The sequence below is a fragment of the Pseudopipra pipra genome, chromosome 9 (genome assembly GCF_036250125.1).
Source record: "Pseudopipra pipra isolate bDixPip1 chromosome 9, bDixPip1.hap1, whole genome shotgun sequence".
Taxonomy (NCBI): Eukaryota; Metazoa; Chordata; class Aves; order Passeriformes; family Pipridae; genus Pseudopipra; species Pseudopipra pipra.
The window spans coordinates 24898131-24923059 of NC_087557.1; the positions used below are offsets into that span (position 1 = coordinate 24898131).

Sequence of the window (24929 nt, forward strand, 5' to 3'; positions counted from 1 at the left end):
TTGTGTTATCCAAAAAGGGGAGGAGAAAACCTGAAATAACTAGGGAACTGAGATCAATTTTGTGGAAGTCTGTGAGGCATTATTTACAGTCTGTGTGCCAGAACCGTGCTTCCTCTCCAGGCCATAATCAGAAAACAGTTCAGTCTCCTGTAGCGTAAATGAGATTGGGCAATGTGAATGAAGCTGCTTTCTCTTTTAACAGACTCCTTCCGTTGTTCCACTCCTGAACTCTCTTCATGTCCCTGTGTTTTTCCTCCTGCAGTCCAGTACATCGTTCAACAGAGATGCTGTGAAAGCAGGGACAGGCCGGCGTTTCCTTGGTGGGTTGTTAAATGATACATCCTACTGCTACACTCTGGAGGTCTCATTCTACAGCTACATATTGGGTGGACCTGCTTCTGCTGTCCCCTACACGGAAGAAGCCTGTATCCTTTTGAAATCCATCCTCCCCTTGCAGCACATACGAACTGGGCACTTAAGGTAAATACTTCTATCTCACTAAAGAGTTTGCTGAGATGGGAACACACAAGTGGAAATGTGAGTCTGCTCCCGATGCTTTAATTTCCCTCATATTGATTCCCCATACTGTGGAAATTCAAGAAGAGAAAGACATTAGATCAAATAAGCCATTTCCCTCTTGTAGGAGATTGTCTCACGCACTTATTATAGAAACTAGTCCTGGAGAGCCTGTGATCCATTCCCTTCCACAGTCTTCCATTTCTTTCTTCATTTCTCTCCTTATTCTCTCATTATCCCTGTGTTTGTAGTATTGTTTTAATAGCAAGTTGAAAGTGCATCCTTGGTACTGAGTTAAAACATCTTCTCTGCCTTTGAACTGCAGCCAAAAGGCTCTAAAGGATCCATTAGGTTCTGCAGCTGCCTCGGGGACAGATCTTTAGTGCCAGTTGACAAAGAAATGGAAAGCGAATTCCGAAAACAAAACCGACAAAGTTGTTGGCATTTTTGAGTGCTCAAATAGAAGCAATGTTTCATTCCTCAAAAAACACATATCCATCTGGCTATCTCAATGTATCAGCCATTTCTAGAATTGTTCTGACTGGTCTCATGATCTGCTTTTATGTGTTTCTTTTTCTTTTTGTCACTATGCTCAATCAAATAGCCAGTGACCATACTTCAAGCTTGGGTGTTTTATTTCATTTTGTCATTCTATCTTGGCAGCTTTTGAAATTTCCACAGGTTTAGAAACACTGCAGAGGGAGAAAGATTAGTTGTGATTGCCTATTTACCTCTCCACTGCATTTTGGAAACCGGGGAAGCTTTAGTGTAGCAAGGGGGAAATTTTCATACGAGGCATAATTCTTCATCATCCATGTATATGTGGACACTGTGAGGCAATAAGATTGAGAAACAGGGAGCAGGGAAAGTGTTATTTATTTGGGGTTTCTGGTTTGACTTCTCCACTGAAAGAGAAATTTGGGGGCAGGAGGGGGATAAATATATTGAAGTGAATTATCAGGCTTGAGCATTTGGAATACAAGCTCTTTTTGCCCTGTAAGGTTAACTGTTTCCAAGGAACAGCTTTGTGCCATAAATGCCTATGTAGTATATCTTGCCACTGAGGAAAAAAACTTTCATTGCTGTAAGGTTTAGCTATTTATTTTCTTGAGTTGGTATTTTGGTGTTTCAAGAACCCATGCCTTGGTTTCACCTTTAATTTTTTTCCTCACTTAGTGCTCATTGTACTGACAGCTGCTTATTTATCTTCCTTATTTATCAAGAACAATTTTTACAGTGAGGAAAGAGCCCCTATACAAATGAGATTACGATTCCCTTGTATATGTTTTTCTTCATGATTTGTAGTTTGTGCTGGCTTAGTTTCCTTTTCCATAAAGATTCTTGGTTTGTGCTCCACCAGACAGAAGTTTCACGTGTGGGGTCTAACATCTCTATTTGCTTGGTTTGCCTTGCCTTCTTCAGGCAGAGCTGCTCCATTCTCAGCTCAGTCATTGTGCCCATCAGCAGCTGGAGCACAGAAAACAGGCCCCCAAATCAGAGATCCTTCTTGGAGGTGATGTATGGAAAGCTCAAGCAGCAGCTTGATTTCTACAGTTAGAGTTTCACCTGGCTGGCTGGAACAGGAGAAGTTGGTTTTGACTGGCCTGGAAGACAGCAGGCAGAGGAAGCTCTTTGCCCATGGATTATGCTCCACTGGCATTCTGCCCTGGTAGGTTTTATTATTTCCTTTTCAATGGAGGAATTCTATCAGAGTGCTGCCTATGACAGCTCTTCCTCACATGTGCGGTTTCCTAGTTAGAGAAAGAAATGGAGCTGCTTGAAATAGTCTCTAGACTGGTCTGATCCAACACAGGAGTAGCCACTGCATTTGTGTACATCCTATCCTGGCAGGGGAAGAAGTTTCACATCACTGAAGTGCCTGTGATTGAAGGTAAAACAATTGCAGAGCATTCCAGTTTAGTCTGAACAGCCCTTCCAAGCTATTTGCAAGTCAGGGATTAATTAATGCTCAATTTTTTTAATGGACCTGAACCAAAGACACAGGCAGTCAATGCCTATTGGCCTCCAAGGACAGGGCTGCTTCTATTAACTATCCAGCTACATGCAGGCAGCAAGCAAATAAATGAAGAAATATAATGAGCCCAAGAATGGTGAACTGATAGGGCAAATACTATGGAAATCTACCTCCAAAGATATATTTCTTAGGACTTTTTTCATCCCACTGTGATGCTATTGGGTTCTGTGGGTTGGTGTGTTTGTTTATTTGTTTTCTTTTCTACAGAAACAGAATCAGGGAGGCTAGGATTGTTCAAAGCTTCTAATGTTGGATTAAGAAGTGGAGACTGAGATTCAGCCTCAAATTCAGGGGACCCTTGGCCTTAAAAAGAGACTACAAAGCAGATCATACTGTTCACTCAGAACGAGCCATACTGACTCCTTTTAGAGAACAAAGCAAATTAGGATCTCCAGGTCCTATAGAAATATTAATTTAGCCTAATGTTGTCCCTGTTGACAGGTGAGAAAACTGAAAAAACCCTGAATAGTCTTGTATTTGCACTGATGGCATGTAATTATACCTGTCAGCTTCTTTTCTTTACAGCATTTGTGGCAAATAAGATCACTACTCCCTTTCATGCCATTATACAAATGGATTAGGTTTGTTGGTGGGTTTTATACATCTCTTCATGTTTTCCAGGTTTTACATGCTTTCTCTATGATCCATAAAAACCTCTGTATGAGAATGCAATAGATATATTTCTGCAGTTGGTATGATTATGAATTTTGTTCAGACTTGGGGTGACTGAAACTTACTTTGCAATTTTTGAGAGAAGTGGATACCTTACATGCATGAAAATGAGACACAGACTTTAAGTTTGATAACTGAATTCTAACATTGTTAGTGTGGACAGTAGCCTTTTTTTAATAAGAAAAGTAGGAAATTTTTAAAAAAGGATGGGATGGTATCATTAGAAGTGAAAATCAGTTTTAAATTACTCCAGTTAGTATGACTGAATGTATTGTAAATGAATTGGTTCAGAATTTAGAGGATGACACCTGGCATGTTCTATAAAAACGAATTTGCCACTGAATCAGCACTATTTAAATGAAATCCAGGAGGGAAGGATCTTCCTTCATTCTGTGCAGGGGGTGTATGTTTGGGGCATATATGGTGGGATAAAAGTGCTGAATTTCTGGCCTCTTCCAACACAGAGAATTAACATGATTGCATGGATGTCTCAGGCCTCGATTAGCATGATCACTAATGGTTACTGCTGGAGTGTCTCTTGTATTTTCATCCGGCAAGCAAAGCACTGCATCAGGTGTAGCTTCCTAAATGCCCTGTTACACATTCCTTAAGAGGTATGTATGTGCCTGGTGGGTCTGTGTCTAACTGATATGTACCTGGTGTATGAGAAACATTAGGGATGTGTTCTGTAAGCCTGGCTCTGCAGAATACCCTACGATAACATGTGCTGCAGATAACAGTGAACGGACTCTGTTTCAAAGGCATAATAAGAGGATTGTAGTCTTGTCGGTTACTTGCCTGGAAGTGGACACAGAAATGTTTAAAACCCTTCTCACACATGCACACATTTGGTGGTAACTGATTAAAAAGGCAGCACAGCAACAGTTAGCTGAGCACCAGGTGAAGAAGCTTTAAAATGAGCTGATATGCTTCCATTAAATTCCATGTTTTACTAGGCATTTACAGGGCTTATGACACAAGGCTTGTAAACTGCTCTGTAATGCTCACCACCAGCAGCTCAGCTGCTGAGCTGTCTCGATGCACACCAGCCTCATAGCTGGGCAAGGAACAAAGGATAAAAGTGGGAGATGAAGGATGAATCCCCAGCTGTAGGACTGAGCACTGCCCTGACAGTGCACCCGGAATTGCTTCCCACTACAGCTGTGAGCAGCAGCCGTCACAGCCTGACCCGAGAGCAGCCAGTAAAGGACTCTCACATCGACAACTTTAAAATCTTCTATTGGATTCCTTTATTAGAGTGTTTGAACTGGATCCTCGCTGCAAAGCAGGCAGCCCATAACAGGTAATAAAAGGTTTTACTCTCGCAAAGTCTAGCCACGAGATAGGAACGTGGAAATGATGGAGACCTGGCAAGAACAGGTATGCTTGATAGTTATAGGGGAGAAAAATCATCAAGGTGGGCGAGTGCCAGTGTTGTCAGCATGTCCATGGCATTTTGTGTATTTTAATCTTAATTTCAAGTTTCCTTCAGATGAGGAAGGCCCCCATCCAAAGGTGGACCTTCCGTCATCTATGTGTAGGGCTTTACTCATTGAAATCACTTCTGAGTGGAATAGGAGACTGGAACCCTGGACCAAGGGTTTAGTAGAACAGGTTTTCTTTGTACATCTTTTCTAAGCACATCACTTCACCTCTTTGATTTAATGGCCTCAATATAGAAAATGAATTTAATGAAACTTCTTTTGTAAAAAAAAAAGCACAAAAAACCCCAAGAAAAAAACCACCCCATTTTTTTTTTGAAACCATGGGTGAAGAACACAGAAGAGACCTTACTAATATTATCCCAAGGTAGATCTTTTCACATCACAAACAGCTGAGAGATTATGTCAATACTTAAAACAGTATAGCTGAATCAACTCACAAGGAAATCACTTGGCATTTTCCATTTCTCTGAATGTATTGAATTGGAAGCTTGCATCCCTTAAACAGAGTGTAGTTGCACTGCTGAACCCTCTCCCCTGTTGTGGTCATAAAGATGTATTTATGTGGCTACAGCCACAGAATGAAAGCTTGAATTGACTGGAGTCTCTTCAGGTGCCCAACAGGATCTCTCATCTTGGACTCTTGACACAGTTGGGATCACTGGGTTCATTCTTATTCTTAACTTCAAGCAGAGTATCTGCCTGCTGCTTGACTGGGGACTTGGGTAGTTAAATCCCCTAGAGGAAACAGTCATTTGCTTACATCCAGATTCCTTTTAAAGAGTACTTGGATCTCAGTAAATGCCTATCCTGGGGAAAAGAAATCTGTATGCAAACTACAATTCCAGTAAAAGCATCTATAACTTTTAGAGCTTCATGGACCTGTGAGTCCCCTGGGGCAAATGTACTTGGTTATTTTGGGCTTCTTTAAATTTCTTTTTTTGGCAACTGCCTGTCCTGATCCTCCTAGCTCTGCTAGTGATATCCTTAAGAGAAGATCCTCATGAGCCAGGTTATGGCACTTGCAGCTTCATTCCCACCCAGTAAAGGCAACATTACTACCAAAAACCAATGAGGTATGAAAGGCTGTGCTGATAAAGCTGAGGGAGCTCTGCAGACGTTATGCACTGTAGCTTATGTTTGAACTTGAGCTAGAGCTTGTTGCCAAGATGATTTCAAAGTATATCAGGCACATACTTAGGAAAAGACTTCCAGAGGTCTACATGTCCATTCTTCTGCTAAGCTTCTAGAAACAGGGTCCTTTCTGTGTCTTGCAAAAGGTGGTATTAATCCTAATCCTTCAGATTTTCCTAACAGCGACCTCCTTACACATCTTCTCTCCATTATTTGGTTATTTCTTCGTACCATGTCTAAGGCTGTCTTGGAGGAAAGGAAACAAAATCCTCTGTCAGCTCCCCAGTCTGTGTGAAAGTGTCAAGGTTTACAACCACAATTTCAAATGCTCTTAATATTACTGGAAGCATAGAGTTAAATTATAGAGTTGTAAAGTTACTTTATAGTGATAATGCTGTCAAGCATCAATATCTCTGCCCCAGGGCACCATGGAAACTCAATTAATGATATAAGAAGCTGATATTTTTCAGGGTTGCAGCTGTTGGCTCATACCCAGAAGGAATCTGTGTGTTTGTTCGTATTGGGTATATACAGTGGGACCTGCTCAAAGAAAATTAGGAAACGGTGAAAGTCTGTTTAATGAAGTGCAGTGGAATGAAGGTACAAAGCAGAACATGGTGTTGCAGTCTGCACACCTCTCTCCCTCACAGGATTCAATAGAGTGGACAATGCTGTACATGAATACTTCTTTACTGTCAGAGAGGGTGTTTGTGGGGGAGAGTTTATATTTATATGTAGATTTGTTTATCTAGTTGCCTGTAGCTCTGACTGGATCAATCTATGCAAATACTGTCCGTGAGTATCAGTAATGAAATGGAAATTAAGGCAAGTGACTACAGTCAACTAAGAGAAATGTATAATTTTTGTAATGGATTTCTTAGGGTCTGTATCTCAAAGTGCTTTGATAGCCTCAGATGAAAGATGCTATAAACGTGCAAAGTGTTATGAGAAAGGTGGCTTTTTCTTTTAAAGAAAGATTTTTTTTTTTTTTTTTTTTTTTTGCTTAAATGTGGAATATCAGTCTTGGAAAGCATCTTCAAAATGCTTCCTGGGGATTTAACCATATGATTCCAGTTACCTTTTGGCTAGGAGCCAGGTATCAAATACCATGCCTGCAGTTGAGGAAATGGTCTTGCATTTAGCTGCTACAGGAAGAGTGGTCTCGAGTAACTGGCTCATTTCTGTGTGTGCTTTGCATGCTGCCTGCATGGCTTTCTGTGGGGAAGGAGGGAGAGCAGGTCAGACCCACAGGCCTGTTTTAAGTAGAAGTGAACTTGTAAACTGAAGATCTAATCTTGAGGGGAATGAAGCATCAGAATTACTGTAAGCCTATGGGTCCTATCACATTTTAAGGCACAAATTAGACTGAGCACCATGGTTTGCTCCAGGGTCATGTTGTCCTGAGCACTGTAAAGGAGGTCCCCATGAGGATGCAGATTAATGTTCTTCCTCTTGTGTACACAGGTGTCTTTCCCAGGGATACTAAGGTACATGGAAGAGAACAGATGTGGGATCAGAATGTAAGCAGTGTGCATATCCAGACCTATAGAAATGCTCTCAAGTCAGTTCTAGAATAAATGCAGCAGTTTGTCTTCTTTGAAGAGCAAGAAGACTTCAGTAACTGTGAGCCTGGACTAGGGAATTTGGACAGGTTGACTTAAGAGCTATCAATATTTACAACTTTAGTTGGGAACAGGGAGCCTGTGGACAGTGGAAGCATAAGCATCTTAGAGACACATGTGCAAATATCATCCCTGCATCTCACTAGCTGTCTTCAACTCACTGCTGGTGGAGGATGTGCTCTTTAGCCTAGGTGGGGCTGTATCCAGTGACACAGGAAGACTGATACTCATAAGCCAACCAAGATGAGGAAGCTCAGCCCTAAAAATGTTCTTATATCCAAAGCAGCCCTTGAGGCCTCTGTTGAGATGCTGCATGCTAACTGGCACCAAACTGTAACTGAGGTTTTACTGACTGAAATCCTCATCAGTGATTTCCATTCAAGCTATCAATGACCCTTGGCCTGCAAGCACAAAGCTCTCTAATTCAAAAGGGTTTTGATAATTGCATTGAAAAAAAAAAAGTCGCCAGTTAATACTAAAAATTGTTACATTTTTCTGTTAGTATTCCTTCTGTAGACAGGAAAAAGATAACTTAGACCAAGCACAAGTGATGCTTTTGCTGAATGCTTGGAAGGTGAAGTTGATTACATAAATGATCACGGAGTTGTGGCTAATAGAAGCAAGGAGGGAAGATCCCTTCAGACACTGCTGCTATCCTTCTTGGAACTGGCTTTCAAGGGTTTAAATGCCTCTCTTATAAACTTGCTTTTCCATAAACTTGTATTTTTCCTTTGTCTTAGAAGCAACTTAGACAAAACTAAGCATATAGAACTGATTGTGAGGCTCTTGGGTGCTCAGAACAGCATACAAATGCTATTAGATTCCTAGTTAGAATAATTCTTTGGTAAATGTTAAATTCCTATTAGTAACACTTGCTAAACTTAAGTGCAAAGGAAAGGGCAAAGCTAATCTGAAAGGCAACGGAGAGCAGGGCTTAAAAGATATTAACAATTTGTTGGAAATGTCTGAGGGGAGTGGTTATTATAACTAAAGACTAATGTCTGTGGGTTGAAGACTTAGGTTAGGAAAGGGCTTTAGCCAGTGCTGTGCTTAGAAACTTTCCCAAATGTCAGTGGGAATGAAGAGAAAAAAGCCATTTAGAATGAGGCATTTTTCAAAAAGCAATAAACAGCAAAATTGCAGTGTCTCTGGGACAGGTCTCTGCTTTTCTGCTGGCCTGGAGTGGTGGTGTTTGTGTGTCTCCATATATGTCTGCTTTTTGCCCTTCTCTGTGTCTCTCCACTTCTGGCTCAGTCTTCTCCCCTGTGCCTGCCTTGTCTGTATCCTCACCATCTTGATGGCAATTTTAGGTCGTTAGCCCTACCCCTGCCTTTCTGGCATCTTATCAAGACTTTTTGCAGGAGTTGTTTGATTAATCAGATACACCAAGTCTTTGCTTTTTTGTTCACTTTTTACTGTCTTTCACCTAAACTATTTTTCTTTTTTATTTTGCTACCTAAAGGCTTAGTAGAACTTATTGGTGATTAAAGGGAATTCTAGGGTGGGAGAAGTAGTAATTTTTTAACTACTACTTCTTCAGTCCCAAATACTAATATTATGAAAGGGCACCAGAGATGTTTTTTAAGAAACTTGGCAAAGAAACAAGCTTCTTTCTGTCTGTGTGTCTGTCTTTCTCAGCTGCTTGACCAATTGCAACTGAATTTGACAGTGATAAAGGTCTCAGTGATATTACATTCCTATGAGTTTCATGAAAAATAGCTGGCTGAATGAGCAGAGAAACCAAAATTAATCTCTCCAGTAGGGACAGCTGCATCTCTATTGTTAGAAACTAGGGGAGGACAGTAGGCATGAAAGTCACAGGAGGCAGATCCAACATCTCCTTTTCTTTCTGAGCATGTCCCTGGTGAGTTGAGACTTCACTCTCCTTTTCTCTATATGCTTTTACCCCTTAACAAAGGATGTCTCGTGCATTCTGAAAAACAGACTGCATCTTCCCCATCATACCATTGCTGAGATAAGCCAGAAACCTGTCAGGTGCAGTTCATAGGTGAAGAGAATACCCATTTAAGCCAAGGCCAGTACATGCCCACCCCAAGCCAGCTATGTTTCTTGTCACCTAGAGGTGAAACTTTGTCCACAGCTCAGATCCACAAAGCCAGAACATGTCTCAGACAGAAACTAAAGATAACCTGCAGCTTTGATCTAGTGTTCAGAAACCTCTGTGTTTTGACAAGAGCAGGATGGGTCTGATTCTCTCATGTCTCATTTCTTAAGAACAGAACAGCCAAGTCAGTTCAGATCAAAACTAGTCCTCTGTAGTGTCTTGTCTCTGACAGAGGCCAAAATAAGGTGCCTGTGAAGAATTTAATAACAGAATAAGCATATAACTCTTTTCCCTGAATATTCTTTGGTTTCCAGCAATTAGTGGTTTGGGGATCCCAGAGCCAGAGATGTTAAAATCATGAACTCATTTAGGTTGGAAAAGACCTCTAAGATCATTAAATCCACCACTAAATCATGTCTACATGTCTTTTAAATGTCTACATGTCTAGGAATGGTGACTCCACCGCTTCCCTGAGCAGCTTGTTCCAGTGCCTGACAACCCTTTTGGTAAAGAAATGTTTTCTAACACCCAATCTAAACCTCTCCTGGCACAACTTGAGGCTGTTTTCTGGAGTCCTATCACTTGTTATTGGGAGAAGAGAGCGAGACCCACATGTTGATTATATCTGAGCTAACATTCAATGGATTTGTCTCCCATGAACCTGTGAACATTTTTAACATCCACAACATTCTGTGCTAGGGATTTCCATAGCTTAATAAGATCTTGTTTGTTTTTAGCCTGCCACCTGCAAGCTTTATTTTGTGATTCCTAGCTGTTACACTGGAAGCAGCACTGGCCCCCTCAGCTGCCTTTATTTCACATTTGAAGTCTCATAGCCAACGGAGTTATTTACTGTCTGAGTACTTAGCCTGTACATCATAAGCAGAAAAATATTACCACATCAGGTAACCATGTCTAGAGTTGGTTTGTCATCTTATATTTTCTCTCTCATTATACACAACTGTAGGAGTTGCCAAGCAATGGAGAATCAACTCCAGTGACTCTAATGGCAGAATTGGTATTTGCTGTGTGATTTTTTATTTGCGTTCAGGATAAATCCCACCCTGGTCTCATGAGCAGCAGGTATAAGCATCAAATGAAAGATAAAGCTTTCTGTTTCAAAATACACACTGTCAACAATGTGTGTTTGGTTCCTGATGCACTTAACAGTCTGTGCTTGTTCTCCTGTACTCTTCCCAATACTTAGGAGGGATTCAGAACTCGTTAAATTAACTGAATTTGTGTTCAGGATAGGAACCAATGCCTGTTGGAAGAATTACAATTTTGAAAACTGCAATACCCTAAATACTTTGCTTTCTGTCATCATGATTGGTGTGCATCACTCTTTCCAGCAAACCAACTTCTGGATAACATGCTCCCACAGTCAGGCTGCATTCAGGATTCTGTCAGGCTGGTTATTTCTTTTTTTAAAACTAAGCAATCCTTATTAAACTAGCATCTGTCATCAGACACCACTAAAGACCAAATGATAGGTGACAATCCATTCTTCTTTTCTCCATTGTCCAGTCCCTCAAGAAATTCAGTATGAATGTTAACTACTGAAGACCTCTCAAGTAGCAAAGAGGGATCTGCAGGGCAGTGGAGTGTCCTGTGTAGCAAAAGCTCACACTGGGCTGGTTTCTGTAGACATTTGGCTGGAGCAATACTGGGGGACATATGCAAAGTGAGATCTCCTCCAAGCACATCAGTACATGAAAGATCTCAAGCTTCCTTTCAGTAAATCCTTAAGCAGGCTGTTCAAGTGGAATGTAGCTGGTTTAATCAAGATAGGGGATGGAAATGGCTGGGAGGATCCAGTTGTCTTCCTAGTGTCTTTCTAGAGGAGAGAGGCAGCTGGACTGCTAACACTCCTAGGTGAAATCAGGACTGCATTATTCTGCAAGCCCAAGGGGAGAGACTTTACAGTACTTCAGTCCCATTATTCCTGTTTTCAAGCCTTTTCATTGCTGAGTTTCTGTGGATTTCTTCAAGGTCTGATAAGTGGCTGGTTCTGTTGGCAGAACACAGCTTCAGGCTCCTTGTTTCTTCCTGTGTAGCAGTAATACCTCCACCTGAGAAGATACCCATGACTGCCTGTTAGCAGTCTGACAATCTCATATTCTTGCTGTGATACTGTGAAGATTTGAGACTGGGCTATTTCTGGGCCAACAGGGTTTTCATCCTAGTGTTCCTCCCTCCTTACTTAATGATTCCTCTTTGCACTGCATCCCTCACATTTCTGCCAAGTAGAATTTGTTGCATTGACTTTCTTTCCAAAGCCTGCCCAGAAGGACAGCTTTCCTTCAGCCAGGACACAGAAAGGGCCTATGTCTCTAGAACCATCAATATTTTTCTTGAGATGATAAATGAACTGCCAATAAACTGAGGCAGCTGCCAGATCCATCTGAGAAACAGACCTTCAGACCCAATTTATCCGTGCTTGGTTTATTTATGTGTCTGAAAACTTTTGGGATGCAAACAGAAGGATAACCACTCTGAGGCAGCCACTTGGATGGTCTAGATGGATGCAGTGGGAGTTTATGGACTGGTTCAGATACTTTAGCTATTACTTTGCGCTCGCCTATCTCAAACAAGAAAATGGCTTCAGATTCGTCACAGGGAACACCACAGAAAAGAAACAAAGCTTCCAAAGCAAGAGCTAAATTCTCATACCTGCTGTATCATTCAGTTTGTTTTTCTTCATCTCTTCTGTTCTTTCTTGCCTATAATTCAGGTTTTTGCATAATCTATGAAATTTGTGTTGTCAGGATTTTTCTAAGGAGATGAGGCATGGCTGATTGCATTGTGCCTGGAGAGGAGGGACCAATTTAAGTGCTTCAGTGAGTAAGGTTTGTAGAGAGACCAGTTTGGATTTGAACCAGATGATACAGCTGGGAAAAGCAGGAAGCCTCTGTGTTTAGGATTCTTTGCAGGGCAACAGGGGTGTCTGTGCATTTCATTTAGACTCACCCTAAAATTTCTGAGCCCATTTTTTTTGTTTCAACCAGCAAGAGTTCTCAGTGGTATTAAGTCTGGGCAAGTTTGATGAGAACAGGCAGCTGAGCAAAGGAAAGGGACTCAGCTAATGCCTCTGCTGGGGGCAAGGCTGGAGCGAGTGTAAATATTACTGCACACCAGAGGGTCTGTATGGGGGAGTAACTGTAAAATGCTCCAGCACAGAGAGAATTTCAGCTGGCACATGATCGATATTGCTGAAGGAACCTGGGTTATGGACCTGTGTGATCCAAGAGCACCAGCTCCAGCTCTTTGCTGACAGGGGGACTCAGGCAAGCCCAAGGCAGCAAAAACAGCGAGGATGAGCGCTCGGTGTCAGCTCTCGGGAGCAGAGAGGAAGGCCCGGCGTCCCGATGCCTCTTGGCACCTCCCCGTAGCTGTTCCGCAGGGCAAGGCTGGTCCTCCCGGGACGGTCCCCCCTCCTCGCCCGGGCCAGCAGCGGCAGCGCGGCTCCCGCTCGCTGTAGCTCAAGTGCCCTCTTCTGGCACCGACAGCGCCGTTCCTCCACTGCAGCCGACTGAGGAGCAGTGGATGTTTTTCTGATGGTTGCTGAAATCAGGAACAAAGCAGGTTTTTTCTCCCTTTGCTTTCCCCCTCTGTCCGGACTGCCCTGGCAGCGATAGCGGTTGGAGAATACAGGGCATCCCTCTTTTACCAGTCTGTCCAGGTCTAAGTTTTCGTGTGGCACAGAGCTGTGAGGGGGTTGTGTTTGCATCTGAGCTCATTAAATAAAGATACTTTTATTCTCTTTTGTCTTTTTCCTCCCTGCCTTATCTGTATCTGTTGTAAATCTGTAGCTATCTCGATTTACAGATTGGGGTGGCCTTTTCCTTCTCATGTTCTCTGCTCTCTGTTGTATAAATCGTCTCTTGGCTATTCTTAACCTGTTGATGTCAATAGTTTTCACCATGAATCCCAATGGGATCTAGATTTGACCTCTATCGATTACCAAGAACTGGTTGGTGATGAAATGAGGGGAGAGGGGAACGTGCAGCTGCTGTAGAAGTTCCCATCCTGACTGGAAAAGGAAAGTTTGGATCCACTTGCTAATGTCAGTTCAAGGTTAGCAGTACACAGCACAGCAACTGCATGTGTCTGCAGAGGGATTTAAAATCAGCCTTAAGAAAAAGGAGTTTCCTGCACTGCTTTCTCGCATCAGTGACCGTCAGAGGCCTTTGCATGTGCTTTGGATTTTCCTCTGTGTTTAAGGAACATTTCAAGCCATAATTGATTATAGCTGAATTTGTGTTACAAAGTAGGGAACAGCAGGTCAGGACACTTACGCTACGAGATGAGACTGAGCCTGATTCCCATTTAGATCCTTTACAGCAGAAGGGTAGTGGTTTTTTGCCCTGGTTACAAGCAGTGTCTCAGCTATCAAGTACAATTCTGTACTTATTGCAGGCTCTCTGAATGCAAATCCCTAACACACAAGCTGGATTGGCATAAACCACTTTAGGAAGCATACATACAATTTGTACTGCCCTCCACTGCCTTTATGAGGAGTAAGAGGAGCTGGAGTCAAGATTGCCAGGTTTTGCAAAGTGCCGAGCTGAAAGTGAAAATCCAGCTTCTCCCTTCAAGGTGAAAAGGACATCAGAGATTCTGGTGGTTTTGGTCTGCCCGAGGATCTACCTGCAGTGGTCCCTGCTCTGTTTTACAGACTTTTAAACTGTCATATGCTGATGTTGTTTTTTCCAGGTCACTTCACTATTAGTTTAATAAGGTCTTGGGACTGAAGTTCAGGGAATGTGACTTCTAATAATGTGATTTGATTTAAACTCTGTGTCTGTGTTTCATCTTGCATGCCTTCTCAGTCCCAGTTAGAAGGAATTTAGGCAGAGATGGTCTGTGGCTGTGGATAAGTACAACACCCTTGCACCAAACCCAGGAGTGCAGGGACAGGTAAGACCACATGCCAAGAAGTGATGATGAGACAAGCTAAGAGTTTCCAGCCAATACAAGCCAAGATATTAAAGTAGTTAATGTGAACAGACATAATTGAAGAACATAGACAGTATTCAAAATTTACCTTATGAATTTCAATGTGATTATCTGAAATATGATATAAGGATAAAGAGAACATAGTTGTCCTCTAACATTTCACTTCAAGGCTGCTGCTCTGCATAGGAAAATTTATACATGTGAGTGCATGCATACATTAGACATGCATATATACCATAGCTTTTTCTTTCTTTTCTTAAGTATGTTTTCAAGATTCATGAAGGAAATGAATTATGACAGCGAGAAAAACTCGCAGGCCTCTCTTTGCGTGGGGGAGGTCCAAGCCACCACTGCAGTGAACAAAGATGCCCCTCTATCAGGCCTCTGCAGACAGACCTGGAAGTGGAGCAGCCCAGAGTAGTGGTGCCGAGAAGTTGGTGCGATAACAAGGCAAAGCAAAGTGTAACCTAACAGGATGACAGCACAAGGCACCAAAAATAGGTGGCTTTTGTATGACTATAATAGCACCACCTGCTTTCAAAACGTTAGTCATCCTGTAAATGTGTCCATTCCAGCGAATATCCTTGTGGGAGCTGACACAGAAATCCATAGAAACGAGGCACTGAATCTGAGCAGAGAAAAGGAGAAGGGAGCGGGGATGCGTGAGGCTGAAAGGAGCTGCTGGCGGGGGAAGAGGAGCACCCTGGGAATGTGTGTGTGGGTGTGCATGGGGTAGCACAGAAGTTCACATGCTCTTGAAGGGAAGAATTTGTTTCCTTCTCATCAAACCTCAGTCCCTGCTGCTTTCTTTGATTTTTCTCTAGCGGGGCCAATCTAGGCACTCAGTGATGATAAATAACCCAGTATTACAAGGTGACATGCACAGTGACACGATAATATGGAGAGAAAGAGAAGAACCCAAAGGGACATTGTTTCTGTGCAATTCATTTATTTCCCAAGTGTGCTCTGCAGTGCAGGCATTCTGGGAATCCTGTCCCACCGGCTCCATCTGCAGCCTGGTGAGGGGCCTGAGGGGAGCTGGACAAACCTCAGACCTTGCTGCCATAACCACTCTCTCAAAAAGCTGTATTTTTCCTGTGAGCTTTGTTTGCGGTGACCTTGGTAGGATGGTTCAGTCCTGTTTTGATTGAGGGCCTTTTGGGACCTTATGTTTGATCTGAGGTTAAGGGGTCGCTCTGCATGTCACGATACCTGCGCTCGGCTGTGAACTCCCGCTACCGTCTCCCTGCCTGGCCTCGGGTTGGTCGCACCATCTCCCTCCCCACGTTTCCCCATTAGCAGGCTTTCAGCTTTGCCATCAAAACAGGTTTTTTTAGCATTGCATTTCTGTGCAATTTCCTGGATTTTGTCAAAGCAAACTGAGAGCAGAAGTGGTGTTGTGCTGACACGCTCAGTGCATCAGCAGGGCTGAGCCTTCAGCTTCCCCGAGCAGGGTGCTGTGTTTGGGCTCACAGAATAGCAAGTTGTCGTTCTCTGTTGGACCAACATAAGGAAAGAAAAAAGGAACATTTTGACAGAGGGTTTTCTGGCCATTTGCTGGTGACTAGGGATGTTCGTGGCTCTGTGAAGAGCTTGCAGACTCGGTGCCTGTCCTTTCCTCTCCTAGTTTTTTCTTGGACGAAAATGCAGGACAGGAGAAACGGCGTTGTCTAGACGATGACACAGTGCTAGGACACAGGCTAGTGAGATAAAAGGAAAATGGAACAGGCATACAGAGCAAAGTGATTTGCCTAAATCTGCACAACCAGATCTCCTGACTCCTTCACTCTCCCTCCTGTGGCTTCTCCTTAGGAGATGAAGTTGATTGATTGAAATTGCCCTTTTTACTGATTACCATTTTAATAATCTAACCAGTTATGTCAGAAATCCAGCATGAGGGTTGTTTTTTTTTTGGTGCAATCTGTTTGTTACTTGCGTTTCTCACAGGTGGGCACCAAAATCAGACTAGTTGGGTACTCTTTCTATTTACCTTTGTGTTTGTGTCCTTGTCATTCAGGTGTAGCATAGCGTTACTGCTGCATTCTCACACGATAGGGGAATATTCTTATTACAAGGAAGAGAAAATTAAAAACAAAACCAACCCTCTCCCAGGGAAAAAAAACCAACCAACCAACCAACCAAAACAAAACAAAAACCACAAAACAAAAACAAAAAAACAAACCAATCTTCAAAAGCAAATCTTGATCTCATAGGTCTTGTGTAAAATGTCTGTGTGTATCTGTGCATGCTTCATCTCCTTGGCGATTGTCATCCTGTGTAAAACTCCTGTTTTCTGAGTACAGGATGGGAACTATTGATGTCTTCTGCTGTGACATTTCTGTTTCCCCACAGCCCCCTTTGCCTGTTCATAGTTGCTTCTCATGCCACATCTGACTGGTCTTCAGTGCTGATAGGGAGTCTTTGCCTTGGAGTTTTACATGACTTACACTTAACTGACCACCCCATTCCTTCAAGGTTTTAAATAGGTGAATAATAACCCAGCTTCATGCCCCAGGGTTGTGGTTCTTGATGGGTTTTCCCACATGCTGTCAGCCTGAAAATAAATAGTACCTGGAAGAAAAAGGGACTAAAATCATGCTAAATCTGCTCTTTTTGCTGAGAGCCAAACAGACTAGTGGCTGGAATGCAAGACGAAAGGATATTCCTATTCCCTGCTCATTTGGCTGACAATGTAATCACTCAGAGTAATAAATCTTCATTGGAAACTTAGATGAAAATGGAAAAGGAATGAGAGTGCTTTCAGAGAAAAAGATGGGAGGGGGCTTGTGTCTCTGCTAAAGCCCAGCCTCAGAGGGAGAGTAAAAGGGCTTCTGGGTGCAGGATGGCCCTCGGTGCCCAGGACTGTGCCTGATGGCTTGTCCTCCTCAGTCCTGGTCATCCCCTAGCCCTGACCTGTGCCCCTCTGCTCCCCACAGCCCTGCGTTTGAGGAGCAGGGGTTTGGTGTCTGTTGAATACACCTGAGCAGCATGAAGGGGCACAAAGAGGGGCCAGGAATAAATGGTAGAGATCTAGAGCAGCTGGCTACCTGCTGTGCTTGCTCTGTAACCCTTCAGGAGCCAGCACTTTCCTACAGCCTCATGAGCAAACAAGGACAGAAAAAGCAGACACAGAGCTGAAACATTTTATTTCCCCCGCTGGGCCTGCCAATTAACCCTGTCAGGAGCTGGAAACCCACACTGGGCGCATCAAGAGACAACGAGCTGCGGAGGGGGAGTGCTGGAGGAAGGCAGTGCAGGGATCCAATCACGTCCCCATAGCCCTGGAAGAGCTGAACTGTGGCACAGGGACAGTGGGAGCCAGTTTGCAAGCACTTCCATGCTTCAGAAACTGCTGCAGGGCAAACAGAGATGCCGAGCACTAGCTCCTGGTGGGATTCTGTCTCCCAGTTCTCTGCCTGCTCTATATCTATCTCTTTCAAAGTGCTACTGTTTTTGCCCATCCCCTAGTTGCTGTGTAATCTGCGTTGGCTTTGCAGTGTGTTTGGACAGGTCAAAGGGGCTGGAGGAAAGAAGGAGGCAGCAAAGACTCTCCCCTCTCCGAAAGCTCCCTGTCTGCAATTCGTTCTGCTCTCAATCTGCTTTGTTGCTTGGGTCTTTGTGTGCGAGCTGGTTGCCTCTTCCTTTGCTCTAGGGAATGGAAAGTTTGAGCTGGATTTACAATAAGGATAACTGGGTGAGTTAGATAAAGCATGGGTCACACAGGGCTCATTTTGGTTGCTGCTCTTTGTCAAGTGTACCAGATGATGTGTGGAGAGCTGGGTCAAGGTGAGACAGTGAGCGGAGCAAGGCATTGGGATTGGTGTCACTCAAAGGGAGACGTGCTCCATTCACTGTGAGGATGATGAAGAACTGAAAATACATTGGGGCTGTTTGGCATCTTAGGTGCAAGTTTGTTGAAATTACTTGGCTTATTTTCTCCAGCATCACCTGTTGTGTTTCTACTGAAATCACTCGGGTGACACCAAAGATGAAATCTGTCCCACAGTCACCTCTGTAGCTTTTGGATCGACGAAACACACTGAGCCAAATCAGAGGGGCAGTCACAGTGTCTAATTAGCATTGCTTTTATTCTTTTCTGTAGAAAGAAATCCTTCTTTCCACTTGTTACTTTCTTTGGGAATAAAAATCAGGTGTGGTCCCATCTGCTGTGGGACCTCATGATTGGCACAATGGTCCCACATGTGGTGATGGGTGAGTCCAGCCGTGCAAGCCCTCTTGCCTTCCTTGCCTCACCATATTACCCACCCTTCACAGCTCCCTAATCTTCTCACTGCTAATTGCCTTTCTAGTGCCTCTTGGACACTGGTGAGCTGTGAGGGGGTGACATCCAGCTCTCTCAGCCTCAGCAGAGAAAGGCGGCATGGCTTTGGCAGGGACGGATAGCACAAACAAAATGAGGGGCTGTCTCAGAGTTGAGTAATGCAGAGTTAATATTCTGACTCTCAGGCCATGAAATCGATCTTCCAGGTGAATTTGTGGTCTCTCAAATTCATTTTGGGCACGACACGCACCTCAGATGGAACGGGCTGCAGCTCTTGACGTCAGTAAATGCTTTCTGCCCTGCAAAAGAACACAGCTTGGATTTCATCTTGTTTTTACACCTTCACTTCTCCTTGTAAGGCTCATTGTCACCAACGGGTCTGGTGTCATCCAACTGCGGCAGTGAGACCAACACTCTGTGCTGCAGAAATTCCCAGAGCACAACACTCGGCAGCTGCCAAAGCTTTCTGCTGGCAACTGCTCAAGGCAAGAGAGAGAGAGAGAAATATCACTTTGTCTGCCTCCCTTCATTGCTGCCCACCAGGAACCAGCAGGGACAGCACTTTACTCCTCTGCTTGAGAGACACACAGGTGAGATGAGTGAGGCAGACACCTTGAGCCTTTTGGGCACTTACAACAACCACCCATGTCCTCTTTTTCCTATCCCGCTTTTTTTCCAGTCAAATTGTAGCTGCCCCATATCAGTGCTCCCTAGAAAGCTGACATAGAATGGCATTTTGCTGTGCTTTTCTTCTGTTGTTTCCCACCTGCCAAAGTCCTTCCTTTAAATGTCACAAATCTAATTATTTTGGGTATGAGAGTTGGCAATGACTGCATTTGGGCAAGCAACAAAAGGATACTTTCAGCAAGACAGTTCTGTGGAAGATCAGGTGTTTCTGAGGGTTGTGGGGATAACTCTTCTCTCACCAACTTTCTCCACAAGCCTTCATTCCCTTCTAAGTCATGGGCGGCTGCTGTCTCCTTGTCTTACCGTCTAAACTGAGGTGGTAAAAAATGTACAAAACCCCTTCTTTATGGAAGAAATTCTGCAAGTTGAGAATGTCAGCTCTTGTGACTCTCACTTTTCCAGCTAGCTCAGCTCTGAGCAGTGGAGCAGGCAGTTTGAATGACAAGAGGAGGCATCCTAAGTCCAGATATTACACAAAGTCCGTGTGGGAGAAAAAGTGAATTTAGTGCTTGTCACAGCTCTGCGATGAACAGTACAAACTGCCTGCAGGTACAGAAACAGTGCAGTGAGCATGTTGTGCTGGTCCTTGCCTACCTGGATCTAAATAGGCCCTTTCTCTGAAACTGAAAACAAGAGGTGGGCGTGTTTGTATCTGCCTGGTGCTGATTTGGTGGGTGTTGTGCTGGCTCGGGGACCTGCCACGGGCACACAGTGTGTGCAAAACAAGGTCATCCTTTCCCCAGTCCTCCAACAAGCAGCAGAAGCAGCAGCAGAATTGTACCCAGCCTGCAAAGCTGGCCCTGATGCCTTCCCCTTCCTCTTGCAACAGCAAATTGCCAGGGTGACCTGAGAAAGTCACCAAGGCCCACATGCTCTCAGTGAGCCGTGCAGCTTCTTGCCCACTGTCTTCCCTTAAACCTGCCAGGTCTCTCTTCTGAATCCCCCACTGCTCACCCCACTTTCTCCCCTGGCCTACAGGGTAAAGCATGTTTCTGTGCTCTGCCTCTGCCATGTCATCTCTCCTGAATGTTGTCAAGCTCTTAATGTCCTTGATTTTTGGCAGCCAGGTGTTCTGCAGGTCACCAGTGTAATATGGGGAAACAATCCTGAGCAAGCCCTCCATGCAAGGTCTAGTCCTACCTGGTCTGAGCTCTCTATACTAAGGCTATATACTTTGGCAAAGCTTCAGTTCTACTGAGCAGATATAAAACTGAATTAATCCAGGAGTTGTATAACTACATTATCCCAAAATGGCTTTAAAATGCCTAGATATAGTATGAAGAAATATTTTGTTATATTTATTTTCATTGTGTTAGGGAAAAGATCTTTCCCTCCTAGGAAAGTGGTAGAGACAGTATAGAAATAGGGAAATAAATGTTCTTTTCCAGTGCAGAGAATGTAGCCACACCAGACAGCTGGTGTGCAGCAGAAAATTCAGGCAATGAAACTACCCAAACTTGTTTCTGTGTCCCACTAGGATGAAATGCACAAAAACGTAATAAAAGGAGTCATGATTTAACAGTTACGAGTGAATCAGATAAAAACCCTCTTTCTTCCTAGTGCTATTTGCAGCACAAGGCAGAATACATGGAGGTTAATTATATTTCAAAGCTGGTGCTCTTTAGGGAAGGGCCAGTTTATTAGTAGAGGCTGGAATTGTTAAAGACAGATTTTCTATGCATCAAAACAGTTCATATGAGGCTCAAGACTTCACTGGTCTGACCTCAGGCAACACTATGCACTTTGATAAAGATTTTAGTGGCAATAAAGTTTTACTGAATAGTACTAAAGATGAATCAAACTGAGAGATATAAGGCAGAGGAAATTCTGAAGTATTCACCCAGTTTTTGCAGTCAGGACATCAAGAACTTTCTGATCCAGAGGATGTATCAGGCTACCTTTAATAGCCACTGATCTGTTTGTGATTCCCAATGTAGTATCTAAATATTAGCTACAATGGTGACTCAAAGATTAGGCATCTTTAAAGAATATAAAAATGTAAGAATAGTTTAAAAGGAAATAAAAGACAACAATATTTTTTCACTAGCTCATTCTGTAAGAGAGGGGCAAGAAATTAATTTATACACTTTCATAAATAAAAGGAACAGTATTTCTTGACCAGTCTTGTCTTGACCTCTTATGGAAGGCTTACTTGGTAAGATGAACACCCATGACTTGGAGGGCAGATCTGCTGTGTTTCCTCCAGTCCTGCACTGGTATTGCAGCATTTCTGCTCCTCTTTTGGCTCAGAACACCACTGGATGGGTGCAGCTGATACTGATACTGTGATCACTGTCCAAGCACACATGTCCTGGCATAGGGCATATGCCCCCAGTTTTGGACTGCATCTTTGTGGGGGTATCTTCCAGGTTCTATGTGTCCTGCAGTAGAGGAATGTGCATCCCCTGGTGACTGTGTGTGTGACACTGGGTCAAGAAAAAGTTGAATAATTTGCAAAATGCAAACCATCTTCTTTTTCAAGTTTACATTTAGAAATGACGGGGATCTATTCTAGACAGATACTGTGTATCTGATCAGATACTGTGTATCTGATACTGTGTATCAGATACAGATACTGATAAACTCTGTTATTTATGTTACCCTGCGAATGGTAAATTAGGATGTTAAGATATGTCGGTTAATTAACGATAAAGTACAATACCTGACATTCATTATTTTCCTTTTTGGTTTTTTTTTTCTGCTGTGGTATTGCTTGTTGCTTTGTGACTGAATTGTTTTAGGGAAAAGATGTGTCCATGCCTCTTTGGAAGTCTACCTGGGTGTGAGACATGCTTCCATGCAAGTTATCTTAACTGCTTTCTGAACTTTGGAGAGCAGAAACCTCTGACGGTGGAAGGGGGAGACTGATACCATTTTGAAGGTTCTGTGGCCCAGAGGTATTTTAGTTAAGAGTAAGAAACACAGTTCCTTGTTGGCTATTGTGCTAAAGGAGACGACACTGATAATAAGGTTCAAAATGGAATTCAACTACACCATCATAACACCTTGACAATGTCGCAAGCATTTAACTTAGATTGGTACAGTTAGTACAGATTAATAACATAGCTAACACCATGCTCTAACACATGGTTGGTGATTGAAAGACTACCCAAAAAGGGGCTGATAAAGTGTTCTCACTACGTAGATAGTGTTCTGTGTGTTCTTGGGCTGATGCAGTGTGCATTGAAGTGAGGAGCAAAATTACTATGAACTGAACATTGAGAGATCAAAGCTTTGTGAAGATTAGATCCCAAATCTATACTGACTAAACCTTGCTTTTTATTGTCTCTGAAAGTTGTATAAGCTCAGGGAAGAAGATAGGAGTGGCTCTGAATTCCTATTTTTGTCCATTTTATGATTGCTTGCTCTGAACTGAGGGAAAAAATGAAACATGTTTCCTTGACTACAGCACTTGTGATGTCATCTGTGTTGTATTTTTTATTCCCTCCCTTTTAGATTCCTTTCTGAACTCATCCTCTTTATAGCCTACAGTAGTCCTATAGGTTTTCCTGCTGCTCATTTCACTATTACAGCATGGATCACTTCTCTGTATCTAGGTCAGTCATGTCTGTGTAGTATATTTGCCAAAGCACTGTGCAGTCTGGTCTTCTTGTCTGAATTGAACAATAGTATTACAAAAGGTTACTTTCTATTGCTTTTTATGAAGATGGAGGACAGTCTGGGAAGTTTTGTTTTTAAAATGAGTTGATTCTTCTTCTTTTTCAATTTTAGGCTTGATACCTGTAGCCTGCCCTATGCTGGCGTGTGATCCGTTGGCTATGCTGGTGTGGACAGGGTTAGAACTTGTGTGATAATTCCTCCTCAAAATTGTCCTCTCACTGCCTCGTCTCCTGGCAGCTTTCAAGTCCTGATTGTTTGGAAAATTCATCTTTGCAACACATTTGGGTATGAATGGAATCAAGGTAATGACAAAAACACCTTCTCTCTAAGGCTTGGGTTTTATTCTGGAGATTGTAATTTTTCTACTCTAGGACTGCTAGTGTAACGTAGGACTGAAATTTCTAATTGAACTAGAAAGCAGTTCTTCCCAGAAGTAACTCAGAATTAGCCCAGAATTAACTGTAGCCTCTTTCCATCTGGCTCACACAAAGGGTACTGTGGTGTTCACTTACATCAAGGTCCTGCCTATGCTCAGGCTTTGCAGAATATTAGCTATGCAGGTGTCTTTGCCAGCTAAAGAGTTCAATGTAAAGATTTAATAATAGATGCAGGTCCATTTTACTGGTTTTTGAGGGTTATCTTAAGCAACCTGAATGTTGTTGCTTTTTTTTTCTTTTTGTTTACCTTGATTTCTTTCTTAACTTAAAAATTAATTACATGGCTGAGCCATCTGGCTTTTGTGCAAAAAAGGCTGCTGACTTCCTGCTGTAGCCATTTTAGCCACCCCTTGCTGAAGTTCAAGGCAATTCCCATTTTGTCCTGAGATCTTGCAAATAAATTGTATTGCTTTTGCATTTGTCAACATTAAGAGCTATTTGCTGCACCTTGTCCGAATTACCCAGCAAAGCTAAGGACTCTGTGGAATTTCTTTGCTTGCTTTTTTTTTCTTTCCTCTCTGTGTCCACTTCCCCAATTTTGTGTTGTCAGCAGGCTTAACCAGTTTGTAGTCAGCTTCTCGAAGCCATTTATATAAATTAGGCTTAGCAGGGGTTCCAAGGATCGTGTGGCGATGAACATTACTTTGCATTTGTTGACTTTAATTTTCTTTTGCCGTATGTTGACCCAGTTCTAGAGCAGATCTAAATCGTTGGATATTCCTTGGCGGTGTTTCTCACGTCCATTATATGGCCCCACTGGCAACTGCAGGAACTCTGAAAATGACCTCACTTGAAGTCATTTACACAACCTAAAACTGGAGCAGGAAGGGGCATTTTCACTGACCTAATTCAGCGGGTCTCGTCGCTTAGGTCTCTTAATTAACAATGACTCTGTTTTGCTGTTCTGTAGCCTGATCACTATCTGTTCTCATTTGCTACGCCAACTCCTTGCAAAATTTCTGCTGAATTTGCGGCTTTACGTGGAGTATTTAACCAGGCTGCCTAAATCAGCCACAATAAATTGTATGATGTATACCTTGCTCTTTGATTTACTCCCTTCTCCTTCCAAGCCAAGAAATCTTTTAAAAGTTTTTGTCATCACTTCTCAACCTCAAAAAACTTAAAGCACTTGGATGAAGATCAAAAGCCTGTACTTGTCTTCAAGATACTTGGCAGTGACTCTGTAGTAGCAGGAAATACTTCACCCCATGTATGTGCAGATCCACCTCTTCAGGACAAGCCCTCTGTGGTGGCAGCAGCCCATGCCACCCATTGTCACTGGGCCCTCTGGAAGCCTCTCTGGATTGGGAAGAGCTCACAACCCTTCCTTTCACCTCATCTGGTTTCTGAACGGGTTCAAGAAGGTTACAGGGAGCCTGACACAAATCGACCTCTGCCTTTCACATCCCTGCCCAAAAGGAGAAAGATGATCATTAAAACGATTTCTTTTAGGGCTC

General features: G+C 43.0%; 1 protein-coding gene across 4 annotated transcripts in view; it reads left to right on the plus strand.

The window, feature by feature from the left end:
- Positions 1-24929, plus strand: part of BEND5 (BEN domain containing 5) — a 907022-nt gene that overhangs the window by 819746 nt on the left and 62347 nt on the right. For all 4 annotated transcript variants that reach the window (XM_064665265.1, XM_064665267.1, XM_064665266.1 and 1 more), the window contains one exon: positions 263-425. In XM_064665265.1, the coding sequence (XP_064521335.1) occupies positions 263-425 (163 nt within the window). The remainder of the gene's footprint in view (positions 1-262; positions 426-24929) is intronic.